General features: G+C 40.2%; 1 protein-coding gene across 6 annotated transcripts in view; it reads left to right on the top strand.

The window, feature by feature from the left end:
* The window catches only part of LOC139423219 (opioid-binding protein/cell adhesion molecule-like), a 547,364-nt gene that overhangs the window by 335,062 nt on the left and 194,778 nt on the right, over positions 1 to 17,524 (top strand). For 3 of the 6 annotated variants that reach the window (XM_071174983.1, XM_071174982.1, XM_071174980.1), the window contains exon 1: positions 16,834 to 17,223. In XM_071174983.1, the coding sequence (XP_071031084.1) occupies positions 17,051 to 17,223 (173 nt within the window). In that variant the 5' untranslated portion in view covers positions 16,834 to 17,050. Of the gene's footprint in view, positions 1 to 16,803; positions 17,224 to 17,524 lie in introns of those variants that run through there. The other 3 variants (XM_071174985.1, XM_071174984.1, XM_071174981.1) reach the window with 3 other exon arrangements.

The raw sequence follows: 17,524 nt of genomic DNA, 5'->3' as shown, positions 1-17,524 counted from the left end.
CAATATGGATTTGAACCATCTGCTGAGGGTTTGAGCTGCTCCTCCCCTGTCTGCCTCTTGGGCTGACATCAGAGGACAGGACAGTGGAATGAACAGGCTATGTAGGCCACTCAGAGCATTCCATCTGAGTATCCAAGGTTGGGAGTACATTGTGGAGGCTTTGCATTTCTGGCTGTCTGTTTGTTGGCATATTATCAAGAGCCACGGCCATGCAGTGGGAGATATAAAACAGGGATCAATATGTTTATGATAAAAGTTTGTGCAATACACTGAGACAATTAATTTGGTCAGGATGCTAGCTGGCTAATTTGTTCACACAGTCGTTAGCTACGTTGTCGACATTTAGAAAGTTTGCATAGAAAATAGACGTGAAAATTTCCTGCTATCGTGTGTTTCCATTGGTCTGTCTTATGTCAATAAAAACAACTGGAAATAATGACATCACAAAAAATAGTTTGAAGTGTTTCTATTATCAATTTAGGCAAATTGCGCTTTAATTAATTGCCGACAGCCTGTATGCCCTCCCACCTATCGGTTTCATATCTCAAGTAGCCCGCAAAAGCCCGCATGAATAGAATGTACAAATTTACTAATACATTTCATATTCTAATTATTCTCATGTGCCAAAGTATCCTCATGGTCCATGCCATTGGGAAACATGCTCTCCTGTAGATCTGAAATAATTGGATGGTAAAACTTGCTTCCAGCCAACCAGAAATGCAACGTGAAGCAATTCAAGCATTCTTGAAAGTCAAGACAATCCTTGTCCTGCAAAGAAACATTATTTTTATAGTTGAACATTTTATTTAGCAAGCAGTAGGCATTTAGAATTAAACGTGGAGTAGAGCTTTATAGTTACGTGATGACATCACGTGCCCCGCGGACCTTCACAATTATTTGGCAATCATCATTTATTCGAAAAACACCGTTTTCGTCATAATTTGATGCAATAAAGAAAGTCAGACCAAATACAAATCTATCCGTGTCGAACAGATACAAATGTTATGGCTCTTTAGAACATTTCTCTTAAAGCTGCCATTTCCATTACATATGTTGCAAGAATTTTTGGTGTTGCAACATTGCTTTTGTCGAATAAACCTGGGTCAATGGCAACCTGCCTACTGAGTGAACAATATTTTGGAGCCATTTTGACATTCAGGCTCTTGAGCAGTAAAAGAAGCAGGACCAGAAACTATTTTATCAGTCTGTTTTCCATCTAGTGCTGGGTAGATTGTAGGTGGCCATTTAATCGATTTTTTTGTGTCTATATTTTCCAGTTATTTTTCATTTCCTCTTGGTTTATTTGTGACAGTAAAAGAGTATGGATGATGATTTATGTCAATAGATTTTATGTCTGCTTCTTCTAAAGTCTCCCAAGGGTTGTGCCAAAGAGAATATAAAGCTTAAGTGTCTTCAGTTTTGAACTTTTTGAAATGTAGTGTTATTTTTTAATTAGCTAGAGATAAGGCTTCAAAGGAAATCTTTAAACTACTGAAGGTGTGCGTTAGTGGTTGGTAGTAGTATTAGTATTAGTAGTAGTAGAGATAGCAATGAGTTAGGGTTAAATGCATATGCGTTTCTTTAGGATACATTAAAAGAAGCACCAATTTGTGCCATTTACTAGTATAGTTGGCAGTTAGCCAAGTAGCCCAAGTACAGGCTGAGGGCACACATTACCGCTATTCTGCAGTCCTGTTTCCGACTGGTGTTATTTACTGAGAAACAGTGAGGTAATAACAGTGTTCAGATTTAATGGAAGATGTTTAGTTGTGTGGGAGTTATTCCAGTAGGCTTTTGCCTCCAGATGGGGGTTAGCTAACCTTGGTTAGGTAGCCTCCATATAACCTGCACTGTGAACTGGCATTCATTTTACAGTAGGTATAGGTATGAAATCGACTCGAGAGTCTGGGCCCACTTGTCCCCTATAATCTTTTTCACAGTGGTGAAATGGAACAGGATAGGAAGAAAGTATTTTCCCTCCAAGGCTTGTCAAAAAGCTCTCTGAGGCACAGCAACTTATCAGAGGAGTTTACCACCATGTTTTGTTTTTTACGTGAGAGGGCAAGTAAAGGATGCTATCATATGAGGTGAAATAAAAATCTGTTGATGTGGTATAGACTTAACTAGCCATGTGACACACACCCACTCACACACACACACACGCAGACATCCATGCACACAAACACATACCCAGCCCAGCTGTGCATCTTCCCGCTGGTTCGTCCCCTCCAGAGAACCCAGGTGACACCGGGAAGCCACGACAACAACCCTCAGGGTAGACATCGCTGTCTCATGTCTGCCACACTTGCACCTAATTCCTCCTGCGCGTAATGAGCCACTTGATCATCATGCCACCTTTGGCTAGATCAATGCAGAGAGAGAGAGCAGGGAATGGAGTGTATTTCCCCTGCTGAGGACTCCTTCTTATCAACAAAGCATAGAGTTGCACAATGGGCCAGGCTGACCCCAATGGCTTCATGTACCGTTGTGGATCAGTATGAGAGGAGACAGCGAGAAAAGCCAGTGGAGGGTTTTAAGTGGTGGAATGCAGGGAGAGGTTATCTCTGAGTGTGGGGATTTGAACTTTCTAACACTTTTCTGGTTTAAAACATCCTTCATGGTTCAAATGAGTTTTGTGAATCCTCTCAATCACTCTAGCCAGCATCACTGCATTGCTCTTACATTTGCTGGAAGTTGAAATTTGGTTACAGCAACTAAATATAGACCAATACATATAGTTTTATGACTTTGTTGAACAAATTGTGACAACATAATGGCATTGAGTGTCAATGAAAAAAATACATTGTTATGACTCGTACTCTTTGTGTTTTGCATATGTTGTCCGTCAGATAACAATGAATCAATTACAGTATGACACCATACTGTCTGCCGTCCACTCTCTTTAAATGCCAACTAACAGCTATTCAAATTTTCCAGCTGTTTCCGTCAGACAGAGATGTCCTTTGTACTTGGCTCATAAGTAAAACATTTCCTTTCACAAGGGAAAGGTTAACTTTTGATGTCACTGTATGTAGTCTATTGAAATGGCATGCCAAGACCGCACAATGACAGGTGTAATAAAGGAAACATTATAGCTGCTGAATATCATAAATAATTGGATGCCTAACATCTGCTATGACATTTGTTCACTTTTGATTGCCAAACAATGGCATTCGTTTCATAATTGCCGTGCTCACGACTGAACTCGTCATCTAAACAAACTTGCTCGCCAATACTACCTATAGCTCAGGGTAATCAACTATCTTACACAGTAAACAACTATCTTGATGTGACAACAGTGAACTCATATTGAATGGAATTCGGAGGAGAATATAGAGTTGAAGTCGGAAGTTTACATACACCTTAGCAAAATATATAAAACTCAGTTTATCACAATTTCTGACATTCAATTCTAGAAAAAATTCCCTGTCTTAGGTCAGTTAGGATCAACACTTCATTTTAAGAATGTGAAATGTCAGAATAATGGTAGAGAGAATGATTTATTTCAGCTTTTATTTCTTTCATCACATTCCCAGTGGGTCAGAAGTTTACATACACTCAATTAGTATTTGGTAGCATTTACTTTAAATTGTTTAACTTGGATGAAACATTTCGGGTAGTCTTCCACAAGCTTCCCACAATAAGTTGGGTGCATTTTGGCCCATTCCTCCTGACAGAGCTAGTGTAACTGAGTCAGGTTTGTAGGCCTCCTTGCTCGCACACACTTTTTCAGTTCTTCCTACAAATGTTCTATAGGATTGAAGTCAGGGCTTTGTGATGGCCACTCCAATACCTTGACTTTGTTGTCCTTAAGCCATTTTGCCACAACTTTGGAAGTATGCTTGGTGTCATTGTCCATTTGGAAGACCCATTTGCGACCAAGCTTTAAAACTTCCTGACTGATGTCTTCAGATGTTGCTTCAATATATCCACATAATTTTCCTACCTCATGATGACATCTATTTTGTGAAGTGTACCAGTCCCTCCTGCAGCAAAGTACCCCCACAACATGATGCTGCCACCACCGTCCTTCACGGTTGGGGTGGTATTCTTCGGCTTGCAAGCCCCCCTCTTTTTCCTCCAAACATAACTATGGTCATTATGGCCAAACAATTATATTTTTGTTTTATCAGACCAGAGGACATTTCTCCAAAAATAACAATCTTTGTCCCTATGCGCAGTTGCAAACTGTAGTCTGGCTTTTTTTATGGCAGTATTGGAGCAGTGGCTTCTTCCTTGCTGCGCGGCCTTTCAGGTTATGTCAATATAGGACTTGTTTTACTGTGGATATAGATACTTTTGTACCTGTTTCATCCAGCATCTTCACAAGGTCCTTTGCTGTTGTTCTGGGATTGATTTGCACTTTTCGCACCAAAGTACATTCACCTCTAGGAGACAGAACGCGTCTCCTTCCTGAGCGGTATGATGGCTGCGTAGTCCCATGGTGTGTATACTTGCGTACTATTGTTTGTACAGATGAACGTGGTACCTTCAGGGATTTGGAAATTGCTCCCAAGGCTGAACCAGTCTTGGCTGATTTCTTTTGATTTTCCCATTATGTCAAGCCAAGAGGCATTGAGTTTGAAGGTAGGCCTTGAAATACATCCACATATACACCTCAAATTGACTCAAATTATATCAATTAGCCTATCAGAAGCTTCTAAAGCCATGACATCATTTTCTCGAATTTCCCAAGCTGTTTAAAGGCAGTGTCAACTTAGTGTATGTAAACTTCTGACGCACTGGAATTGTGATACATTGAATCATAAGTGAAATAATATGTATGTAAACAATTGTTGGAAAATGACTTGTGTCATGCACAAAGTAGATGTCCTAACCGACTTGCCAAAACTGCGGTTTGTTAACAAGACATTTTTGGAGTGGTTTAAAAACTAGTTTTAATGACTCCAACCTAAGTGTATGTAAACTTCCGACTTGAACTGTAGATGATTCTCAGGGTTTCCTGTTCAGAAAAATATGATTAGATTTCATATCTACATGGCCATGTAAATACTGTATTTGGGTAATATTGCAGACTAAAAAGCTATACATTCAAGGAGGTTACATACGTATTTCGGTGAGACCTTGTTGTCTTGTCCCGATTCCATCTGGTAGTCACAAGGTTAACCACAGTAAATGCATAGCCTTGACCCTGGGCTCGTAATAAGTATGCCCAACATACCTCTGCACACTCACCGGCATTCTGCCTCCACTGCGAATAACCAAGGTTACTGTGTAATAGCTACTATAGTCTGTGTATTACTGGAATTGTATGCATGTAGAGCGAACAGTGCAAGCATCACAAAAATGCCTTTGAACATAGAAGAAATTTGTTTAAAAAACTCATATCTATTCCATTGTATATTCAAAAGGATGCATTTTTTTCTGATAGCACTTCAGTAATCATGTCATGTCACATTCCACGAGTTGTCTGCACTTGTTTTTAATGACCAGCAGTGATATAGTTTTTTTTTTACCTGTTTCTAGTGCTGAAGAGACAAACAACTTGAACATTCATGACATTGGCTAAGTTCAGAGAGTAGGGTATTCAATTGCATATTTTGAGTCGGAAAGATAGCAGGCTGAACCTGATAAGCCCAGAGCCCTTGGAATGTTAAACGATTTGGTGATCAATAAAATACCTTATATTTGAAAGAGCTAATCCCAACATTTTAGCAAAGATTTCTCCCATGGAAGCAAACATATCACTAATCAATCAATCGCTCAATATTTTCCACTGCTCGGCAAAGGGGCCCCGTGACATTAACATAATCGTAGATGGTAATAAGTACAAGGCATTTCCTTAATTCCAGCAAGATTCAATTTGTCCACATTTAATTTGTTTTAAATTGGTAAAAAGCATGTTGTAAATCCAATCTCCATACCAAGTAATTGCTGCCGAAACTCTCTCTGTGTGTGCTTGTGCATGTGCGCACGTGTGCTGGTTTCACCACATAAAGTAGAAAGACCTACTAGGGAAAACGTAATCTGGCAATTTCATACCTGGCATTTTAATAGAAACTACTATATATAGATGTAGGATCTTAATTTCACCTATATTGTAAGAGTAAAAAAATTCTGCAGCAACAGGATTTGAACGTTTCAGCTCTTTGCTTTCTCTTTCTGAGAAAGGTCCACTTTCTTTGGGAGAGATGGCAAATGGAACTTAATGATGGGATATATGGATGGTGACAAAATTAGTTTATTTTTTTTGTACCCACACTACTGTAGGAGTTGAATGAGTCTGTTCACCCTGGGGAGTGGAGCTGTAGAAAATGGCAAAATGGCAGTAACTAAAATGGACAGAGGCTAAGAAGGGATGAATGAGAGTGGGGTTTAAATGCACCTTGTGAGAGACAAATGTATATCCAAGAGGTAGATGGGACTCTTCGAACAACATAAGCACAGCTTTTGAAAGAAGTGCTCCAAGATACAGTACGTTATCTCCCTGCCGCACTGAAAAACAACCTTTTCACTTGTTGTTGAATTGGCCTGTTAATGAACTGGATTGCATTAATACACAATTTACTTCTGGTTTCACAATCCATTTGAAGCAATTTGTTTTAATATAAAGTACTTGATGAAGTGGGAAAATTGAATTTCAATCAACTGAATGTATTGCAGTACAGTCATAATGAAATAATGTAGAATAATCTGTCACACGTCCGACTGTAGCTGAGGCGCAGGAGATGACGAGCAATACTGTAATGGAATGAAGTGTCCACGTACTCAGGATCACGGCACACATTTCATTTTATTAGGCTAAGCTTTCGGTCGCAAGGCCTTCATCAGAGCATGCTTAGCCTAATTATATGACTGTGTGCATTGCGCCTGCGTGTGTGTGGAGACCTCATTCCATTACAGCATAGTCATAATGAACCACGTAATCAGCTATGATTTTGATCATTATATCACTACCATTGTTTTGTTGATTAGCTAGACCACCCAATTTGGCATTTTACATATTTGAGTCGCTATGCTTGATATTTAAGCTACCAATGCTAAATATCAGGGCAAAATAAAAATGCACCAAATTAAAACTTCTCAATTTATTTGAACAAGAGTTATAGGTAAAATTTTCTTAGATTGAATGGATTATTCCTCAATAAAACCATGAATAATGAACGGGTAGCAGCTCATGAAGTTGTCTTGCTATTGTGCTGACGTGCATTAGACATAATGCACGTCAGCAATATTATGAATAATAGATCAAATCATAAGATTAAGGCCATAAACATATAATAGCTCTCATTGTACAGTAAATACTTTATGATACAGTAGACAAGGTCAACATGAAATCTACGGTACTATGTCATATTTCCCTTATGTTCCTTAAATAAAGCACTGCAATTAAAAACAAATACAAATAATAATAATAATTAGCTTTATCGGGATGATAAAACATTTTCAGTGTAAACTTAAATGACTAAAACCAGATATAAAATATGTAGAACAGATAATGGAGCAATATACAGTTGAAGTCTGAAGTTTAAACTAGTCTGAACTAGTTTTTCATCCACTCCACAAATGTAATGTTAACAAACTATAGATTTGGCATGTCGGTTAGGACATCTACTTTGTGCATGACACAAGTCATTTTTCCAACAATTGTTTACAGACAGATTGTTTCATTTATAATTAACTGTATCACAATTCCAGTGGGTCAGAAGTTTACATACACTAAGTTAACTGTGCCTACAAACAGCTCAGAAAATTCCAGAAAATGATGTCATGGCTTTATAAGCTTCTGATAGGCTAATTGACATAATTTGAGTCAATTGGAGGTGTACCTCTGGATGTATTTCAAGGCCTACCTTCAAACTCAGTGCCTCTTTGCTTGACATCATAGGAAAATCAAAAGAAATCATCCAAGACCTCAGAAAGAAAGTTGTAGGCCTCCACAAGTCAGGTTTATCCTTGGTAGCAATTTCCAAATGCCTGAAGGTACCAAGTTCATCTGTACAAACAATAGTACGCAAGTATAAACACCATGGGACCACGCAGCCATCATAAAGGAGACGCGTTCTGTCTCCTAGAGATGAATGTACTTTGGTGCGAAAAGTGCAAATCAATCCCAGAACAACAGCAAAGGACCTTGTGAAGATAATGGATGAAACAGGTACAAAATTATCTATATCTACAGTAAAACGAGTCCTATATCGACATAACCTGAAAGGCCGCTCAGCAAAGAAGAAGCTACTGCTCCAAAACCGCCATAAAAAAGCCAGACTACAGTTTGCAACTGCACATGGGAACAAAGATTGTACGTGAAGCACGAGGGTGGCAGCATCATGTTGTGGGGGTGCTTTGCTGCAGGAGGGACTGGTGCACTTCACAAAATAGATAGGCATCATGAGGTAGGAAAATTATGTGGATATATTGAAGCAACATCTCAAGACATCAGTCAAATGGGGCTTCCAAATGGACAATGACACCAAGCATACTTCCAAAGTTGTGGCAAACTGGCTTAAGGACAACAAAGTCAAGGTATTGTAGTGGCCATCACAAAGCCTTGACCTCAATCCCATAGAACATTTGTGGGCAGACCTGAAAAAGTGTGCGCGAGCAATGAGGCCTACAAACCTGACTCAGTTTCACCAGCTCTGTCAGTATGAATGGGTCAAAATTCACCCAACTTATTGTGGGAAGCTTGTGGGAGGCTACCTGAAACGTTTGACCCAAGTTAAACAATTTAAAGGAAATGCTACCAAATACTAATTGAGTATGTAAACTTCTGACCCACTGGGAATGTGATGAAAGGGGCGGCAAGGTAGACTAGTGGTTAGAGCGTTGGACTAGTAACCGGAAGGTTGCAAGTTCAAACCCTGTTCAAACCCCCAATCTGTCATTCTGCCCCTGAACAGGCAGTTAACCCACTGTTCCTAGGCTGTCATTGAAAATAAGAATTTGTTCTTAACTGACTTTCCTAGTTAAATAAAGGTAAAAATAAATGAAAGATGAAATAAATCATTCTCTCTACTATTATTCTGACATTTCACATTCTTAAAATAAAGTGGTGATCCTAACTGACCTACAACAAGGATATTTTACTAGGATTATATGTCGGGAATTGTGAAAAACTGAGTTTAAATGTATTTGGCTAAGGTATATAAACTTCTGACTTCAACTGTATTTTTTGAAGAACAATCACCAAAATGAAAAATAAACAGTCAGGGAGAGTCAAGAATTCCCAAGATATCATGCCATTTTGTTGGCGTCACTCAGATTGCATAAGCATGGCATGGTGTAGAATTGCAGGAAATTCACTTTAAAACTGCACATGATCTCTCAGCCCCATGGCAAATCTGTTGAATTGCAGGAAATGTGGTTTAATACAGCAAAATATTCTATCTGCGGCCAAGAGGACGCCCTTTAAAACCACACCATTGGCCACTCCCACTACCCCAGACATATAGAAAGATCAACGGAAGTGGGAAAAAATGTGATTTTAATCATTTTCAAATGGATGGTCCGCTGACATTACATTTAGTGTTATTATTGGTTGTCTCAGATTTCCCAAGGTGAAATAAATAGTTCTGACAGCTTTACTACTGCATTGGCAGGGCAGCTATGTGTGACCCCTCCGTGTTATTGCTAAGGGAGTATAGGACGACCAGTGGTCTTAGATAGTAATATCCATCCAGTCATATTCAGATTTCCCTATTTCACCCAAGAAATGTACTGTGCAGCAGTCAAAACATAGGCCTGGCATTGACATGATCCTAATGTGGCCACAGAGAAGATCAAAGGTTGCAGATGATGGTAACGATCATGGATTAACCAACATATGAAAGACTACTAGAGCCTTGAGTCAAGGCAGTGACAAATACCACCATCCTTTCTGTTCACCCTTGGAAAGAGAGAGAAAAAGAAAGCGAGAAAGAGCAAGCGAGTAAGAGAGAGAGAAAAAGAGAAGGCAAGCCAGTGAGAAAATTGAAGAGGGATGTGGGAAGCAGGTAAATCAAAGGGGGTTGTGTGGATTTCCTAAACCAAACAAGTTGTTCCAAGCGGTGTGTAATTCACTCCACAGATGATGGGTTTTACAGCCCTTTTGCCTGTATTCTATGCAGCGGTTATCTGTAAATCTGTCAGCGAAATAATAAATTCCATTCCCCCTCTCCATAATCTAATTTGCCTTTGGTGCCAACGGTGCATCAAATGCCTCTGACTTCTTCTCCGGTGGCGGAATCCTGCACTAGTTGTCTTGGCGCTGGCTGCTGTCGCTGCGCCGACGGAGCCTAGGAGTAAATCTCACCTGTCCCACATGAGCCGCTCCGTCAACTGCCCAAAAAAATCCATTATCTCGGAATGTTTTAAGGGCTTAATGGAGTCCTTATCTTTATTTTGCACTGGGAAAAATATTAATTACACAGCGTAGGAAAAGTTCCTTGGTTATCATCACTCCCCCTCCCCCCGCATGTACTGTGTCTATCTATGCTTTTCAGTGCTGAATGCAAATGTTTTGTTAAGGCAGGTGTCGACTCGTGCCGATGTGTGTGTTTTCACAGTACTGGTGGCTGCCAATCATTGTGTCTGTTCTTGCACATCGCAACCAACCTCTGAACACAGGAGTTACTATCAACGAGATAAGGGAAAATAACAAGCATGTGAATGTCGCTTCTGTCTGGCAGGGTAGTTTGCTAGAAACCAAGGTGAGGTTTTTTGTTGTTGTGTGTTTTCCCCTTCACAGAGCGTGGTGTGACATTTCTCGACAAACCTTTGGAGTGTTGTAAAGGATAAAAAACATAATTGGTACTGTATGCTGAGATATCTACGGTGATGTATACATAGGAGATTCAGAGATCAAGCAGTATACAATTTCCCATTGTGTTCTTCTCCATAACAAGCCCCTTCCTACAATCCCTTGGTCTTAATGACTTTGTACTTCCTTTCGCATTTCACTGAAGCACTTACAGGCTAGAGCAGGGAGGCAGGCAGCATCGCTTCAGTAAGGCGAGTGCAAATGAAACCCCATAATTACTAGTCACATTGAGAGAGAGAGAGAGAGAGAGAGAGAGAGAGAGAGAGAGAGAGAGAGAGAGAGAGAGAGAGAGAGAGAAAAGGACACAAAAACAGCAATGTTTTTTTTTTTTTTTTTTTTTGTACTGGAAGCATAGCTAACACGTCTGTGGATGCTGTGAATTCAATAGGAGTAGGCTCATTACAGCACAACACTTGCATCCTCCACATTGGCGGGGTTTCCATGGTGATTAAGGTCTTACAACCTGGTCTCAGAACATTTTTGTATTATTCTGTACGTAAATCCAAGACACTACATTTAGTATGATATGCAATGTTTCGTATGGCATATATTCATTTGTGGATGTCCATCACCAATTTTGTATAATATGTTATGAATTACAATTTGTATTACATGTTACAAATTTGCAAAACGTTCAATATATTACAAATTTGCAAAACATACAATATGTTACAAATTTGCAAAACGTATGATATTTACGAATTCTAGGTAGGTGACTAGGTGGCTAACGTTAGCTAGCTTGCTAAAGTTAGCTAGGCTAGGAGTTAGGGTTAGAGGTTAGGGTTAAGGGTAGGGTTAGGGGATGGGTTAGCTAAAAGGGTTACGGTTAGGGTTAGGCAAAGGGCTCGCTAAATTAGTTACGGTTAGGGTTAAGGGAAGGGTTAGCTAACATGCTAAGTAGTTGCAAAGTAGAAAAAAATGTGTAAGTAGTTGAAAAGTTGCTATTTAGCTAAAATCCTAAAGTTGTCTGTGAAGAAACTCGCAGCCTTTGGGTTGCTAGACATTCACGTTATACGCCCACCCATCAACCTCGACCAACCAACCTCCTAAGTAACCATCTGTCTTATGTAACCATATCAAACCTAAGATATCATACTGAATAAATTTACTTGCACATCATCATCTGCTCATTTATCACTCCAGTGTTAATCTGCTAAATTGTAATTACTTCGCTACTATGGCCTATTTATTGCCTACCTCCTCACATATTGTGTTATTGACTGTACGCTTGTTTATTCCATGTGTAACTCTGTGTTGTTTGTATCACACTGCTTTGCTTTATCTTGGCCAGGTCGCAGTTGTAAATGAGAACGTGTTAAATACCTGGTTAAATAAAGGTGAAATAAAAAAATAAAAAAATAAAATGGAGTGTCTCGGGTGTATGAACAGAATAATACAAAATGCTCTGAGACCAGGTTGGGGCTCATCACATTGAGGTTAAAAAAGGAGAAATATGACAAGTGGGTAATTATAAGTAATATTGCAGAAGAGGTGAGATAAAGAAGAGGAAAATGTGGACACGCATTGGTTTAGAGCTTAATGAAGGGTTATGGTATTCTTAGCAAGAAGGTAGAAAAATAACTGTGGTGGTGGGCTTAAGCAACAGCCACCTCATCTCTGATGTTGAGGTCTTATCAATTGACCGGTAAAGCGGTCCATACTTACGCCTCTGTCTTTCATAAACGGTGTACTCAGCCGTTTTACTTCAGATCAGTTCCGTTCAGATGAAATCAGCTGTGTTTTCTGTGAAAGGCTTATGGTTGGTTCTGTGAAAGTGTCAAGGTTGGTTCTGTGAAAGGGTTCACTTCTGGACTGACTTATGTTTTCTTTTTTCCTTCTGACTTCTCAGACTACCGAGTGAGCTCATTTGGAATACTTTCATAAACCCACTGTGTTATTATTACAGATACAGAATGAAACAGCAAAGGAGCTATGTAACAGCATTCATTCAAAAGCACATTAAAGATGATTGACGAATCAAAGTCGGGGAATTGAAAAGGGAAACACAGTGAACCAGGTGGCCCTGCGCTGCACATACACTTTTCTACTTTATAAACTGTGAAAGAGATGTAGAAATATATATTTTTAGATGCCTTATGACTGTGCTCCATATTCATTGGAGACGCCTATGTAAGGCCTACTACACATGTTATGAGTTAGCTGACCATGACTCCATCTACATGAACAAGAATGATGACAAACAGTGCACTACTGTTGGAAAATGTATTTTAACTCACAAAATGAAGTTCTAACAAAACCTTACCAAACTCTGTGTTTCTGTGTCTTTGATAGTCAGAGTGAAATGAACTAGGCGTGAAAGCAGCTAAAGTTTATATATCATTATGGGTTCATGATGGTACATTATTAGTGACAGAGAGCAGCTTTTTCTCCCTCCAGAGGGAAATCTCGTTCAAGAAGATGGTATTATGTCCATGAGAATAGAACCCTATAACGAATAGCCATGTGCACAGTCCCGTCTCAAGCGGACACTTTTACAATGATCTACTGCAAAAGCCCTTAGAACAGCAAAACGTGTTTATTAAAGTGCAATCGTCGAGGGAAACAAACCTTTGAAGCGGAGCAGCTGTTGTGTCGCTGGATGTCGCTCACCCTCGAAAGTGCTGAGGTAAAATAATCACACACACCCTCACAATTCTCATTAAGCTGGTTCTCCCCTAATAGTCCCAGTATAAATCTCCTATTGCCTCTAAGGCTGCGTTTACACAGGCAGCCCAATTCTGATCTTGTTTTTTCTTTCGACCAATCAGATCAGCTCTGAAAAAGAGCTGATCTGAAAATGATCTGATGTGATTAGTCAAAATACCAATAAGAGAATATCAGAATTGGGCTGCCTGTGTAAATGCAGCCTTAGACTCAATTAAAGATACAGCAATAAAGTCAATTTTCTTATCAGCACGTTGGCAACTGCATGTGAATAGATTCAAAACAGTACCAGGCTACATATTTTTTTTTTGTGGTGATGATGCTTGCTTGACTGCCCATGCTGGAGACATGCAGCACTGCGGTATTGAGTGTTTCAAGAGATATATGAGATATGCTCCCTATAGAATGATATACTGTACAGAGTGCAGCTATTCTCTCTTCCCACACAACTGTCTCGCAGAGACAGATTCAAATCAAGACACTTTAGAAAATACATGTAACTCCCGCCTAACCTGTGGTCAGGTAGAACGCATGTTCATCTCTCAAAACGAGTTAGTGCTCATACTGCCCAATACCTTTACTGCCCCCACACTGTGATGGCTGAATATAGTGTCACTGCAAAGTGCACTTAATCTGCCTTCCGTAATCTGCCTTGCCTTCCAGTCAGGGAGACATTACCAAGGGGTGATAAAGAGGGGTTCATCGGCATCAATCTTTTTATTAGAAACTAATGGTCTCTTCCACTTCCAACATGTCCACCGGCCACCTTGAGCTATAGGGCCTTCTCTCTTGTCGATTTCTTGAGCCCCTCCTATGATTGAGATCTGGGAGATGACTCATCCCTGTGGGGCGGGGGCACACCATCACATTCCGAATCCCGAGCCACTTGGAGTCCCTCTCCAAAGCCATAACCACCGTCTTCTTCAACAGACTCCTTTTGGTGACTGACGCCTCTCTGGACATTTTTCACGTCTTGTTTGCTTACTCCTAATTTTAGTTATTTTCCTGGAACTCAAAACTCTAGACGAGCATATTGCGGTCGCGCACCTTTCCGGACGCTCCAAAAGCAATTCCAGTTATTCCACACTATGGGAAAACTCAGTAAAACATTCAAATGTACTGTATTGGCTTTTCAAAAGATCTAATGGGATGTAATTACACTGAACAAAAATAAGCATCATCAGCCGGGCTTATGACCATGGAGAACCTTCCCCTTTTATGACTGGCCCAGACAGAAGTACAGACTGACATACACTTAGCTGCCACATAAATTACGTTACATGAACTGTGACAGACTGTGTATATGCGTGCCTTTTGTTGAGGACCTAAAATACGCTAGATTAAGCAAATTGCAATCTATTGTTCACTGAGTTTCAATGGCTCCGATGACATATACTGTATGTGGTAAATATGTTTGCGTGTATCACAAAGGATAATTTCTACTTCAGGGAACATTTTGGGTTATAAACATAATCAAGCACACCCAGCTTTTATAAAATGGCTGAAAATAAATATTTTTACTGACTCATAGGACTGATATCAGCAATAAATACGGTAAGAAAGTTGAAATCGTGTATGCCTTTACTTTAGGTGCTAAAACTATATGAAACCTATTTGTTTGTTTAATAATGCATAGAGAAAGACATTGAGCAAGTAGTTAGTTGTTGAATGGTATTGATAATGTACAAAAGCAAACTATCCACCCAGTGGTAATTGCTCATTGCATACCTGCTACAGTAATTGTTCAACTATGTGGATGTGTTTCTGTTCCCTGATTGGTGGTTGTGTCCATATAAATAGAATCTCATTCTGTGATTGCGTCATTGTGATTGACAGACACAGGGTCATGTTCAGTAGTCACAAAATGGAGGTTGTAACTGCATTTCTACTATAAAAACACTTGTTTTTGGTTTCAAAGTGTTTCCTGTTCCATACTTTTAATAACGACTGCCTATAATTTCATTTGGCCCTCCTTAAAAGATGGGCTTAATGTGTATAGGAGAGTCTTCCACTAAATAACTGCCATTGAACTGCACATTTTTAGGGACCTACCCTTCACACTCATTTAAACTTTGGCTGCACAAATGATTTTTAGGAATCAATAATGGAACTCCTGGAATGATGGCTCGCTTAGGCTATATAAATGCACTGCTATTAGGCCTCCCGAGTGGTGCAGCGGTCTAAGGCACTTCAGTGCTTGAGGCATCACTACAGATCCGGGGTCGATCCCAGGCTGTGTCGAAGCCGGCCGCGACTGGGAGACCCATGAGGCGACGCACAATTGGCCCCAGCGTCGTCCGGGTTAGGGAAGGGTTTGGCCGGACGGGATGTCCTTGTCCCATCGCGCTCTAATGACTTCCGTAGCGGGCCGGCCGCCTGCATAATGACACGGTTGCCAGTTATACAGTGTTTCCTCCGACACATTGGTGCGGCTGGCTTCAGGGATAAGCGAGCAGTGTGTCAAGAAGCAGTGTGGCTTGGAATGGTCGTGTTTCTGCGAATGCATGACTCTCGACCTTCACCTCTCCCGAGTCCGTACAGGAGTTTCAGCGATGGGACAAGACTGTAACTACCAATTGGGGAGAAGGGGTAAGAATATAAATGCACTGCTATTAGATGATTGACACAAATGTAATAGCCAGGGGTGTGAAAATACATGTTATGAGTCATGGGCAGTATATTTAGTCCGCATGCCTTCATCCACACCACCAAAACAGTTGAGTCATACCCAGCAATTTCACTTCAATTTCCCCGATTCAAGGTTTGAACAATATAGTCTATCTGTAGGTCTAGTCTATAGCATCTGCATCAAAACACACACAGTTGATCCATGTTTACAATTGCATCCTTGATTAACAGTAATGTCCACACACCTGTACAGAGCTATTCACCAAGGTCCCTGCTACCATGACAACCCCCCCCCCCCTCCCTCCTCTTGCCAGAGTTCTTACTGTGAGGGGGTTTAGCAACAAACTCAAATTGGTGGTGCATACTTGCAAAGATAGGGAAAAATAATCGATTCAATGAACCTGATACTGGTTTTTGGTTTTGAGTGAAAATAGAAAAGGATATTAGTGCTGCTATCCCTGCCTATTTGAAATGTGCAACAAACCCCAAGTGCTGAAGGGATGGTGGAGATCACTAAAACTATATTGTATAGAGTCAATCACAAGAGATAATCAATCATGTGTGTTGTTGTTTGTGCTCTCTTCTTCGGATTTGGCACCAGTGGTGTGTTTAAGTTTTATCACGTCATCTCAACCGAAATACCTGTTTTAGGTTTGCTCTGCGTGCTGTCCACGACCGCAACCGTTAATTTTCCACGAACGTGAAATTGCGCAATGTCATCATCAAGCATTTGGACCATTCGGAAAGGAAAAGTAAACATTTCCATGCGAGCTGCGGAACAGAATGGAACAGGCTGACAATATATTTTGGAGTGCGCAGTAAGGATAGATACCCTCTTGCATAGACTATGCTGTACCTGGAAAACATATTTGGATTAACAGATGAACAGTAGGCTATTAACTAACCCGCGCTCGCTCCACAGGACCGCTATACGCATTTGCCTTTTAAAACAACGGAAGCATTGTCTCGACAAGCAGTGGGATTTATAAACCGAAGATGGGTATTTGTGGATACTTTACCGTGTCTTGGAAGTGCCTGGTGGTTCTGTCTTTCAGACTGCTGTTTCTTGTCCCCGCAGGTTTGCCTGTCCACAGTCAAGGGGAATCCCAAACCGATAGTAAAGTGATGGACAATATTACCGTCAGGCAAGGCGAAAACGTCTTTCTCAGGTAAAACACTTTCTCATTATTCTTACACTCATTATAAAAAGTTGTATTAACTATGAGTCCAACGTTGCTTTGCCAATTTAAAGTAAAATAAGAGTGGTTTATGTCTGGTTAAATGATACGATTCTAAATGTTGGCTGTGCTTATGATGGAAGAAGCCCCTATACAGGCAAGTGCACAGATAGGACTTTACCTTTGCACATGCTCATGCTCCTTTGCACTTCCAGTCTCCAAAGTGCTGTTTTGGCTGGTGGTATAATTTCCCCCAAAATATTATTTTTTACATTTATTTTGTGATTGTTTT

Source organism: Oncorhynchus clarkii, chromosome 12 (genome assembly GCF_045791955.1).
Source record: "Oncorhynchus clarkii lewisi isolate Uvic-CL-2024 chromosome 12, UVic_Ocla_1.0, whole genome shotgun sequence".
NCBI classification, from domain to species: Eukaryota; Metazoa; Chordata; class Actinopteri; order Salmoniformes; family Salmonidae; genus Oncorhynchus; species Oncorhynchus clarkii.
Note: the sequence above shows the minus strand (reverse complement) of the source record. Positions and strands in the feature narration are given on the sequence as shown.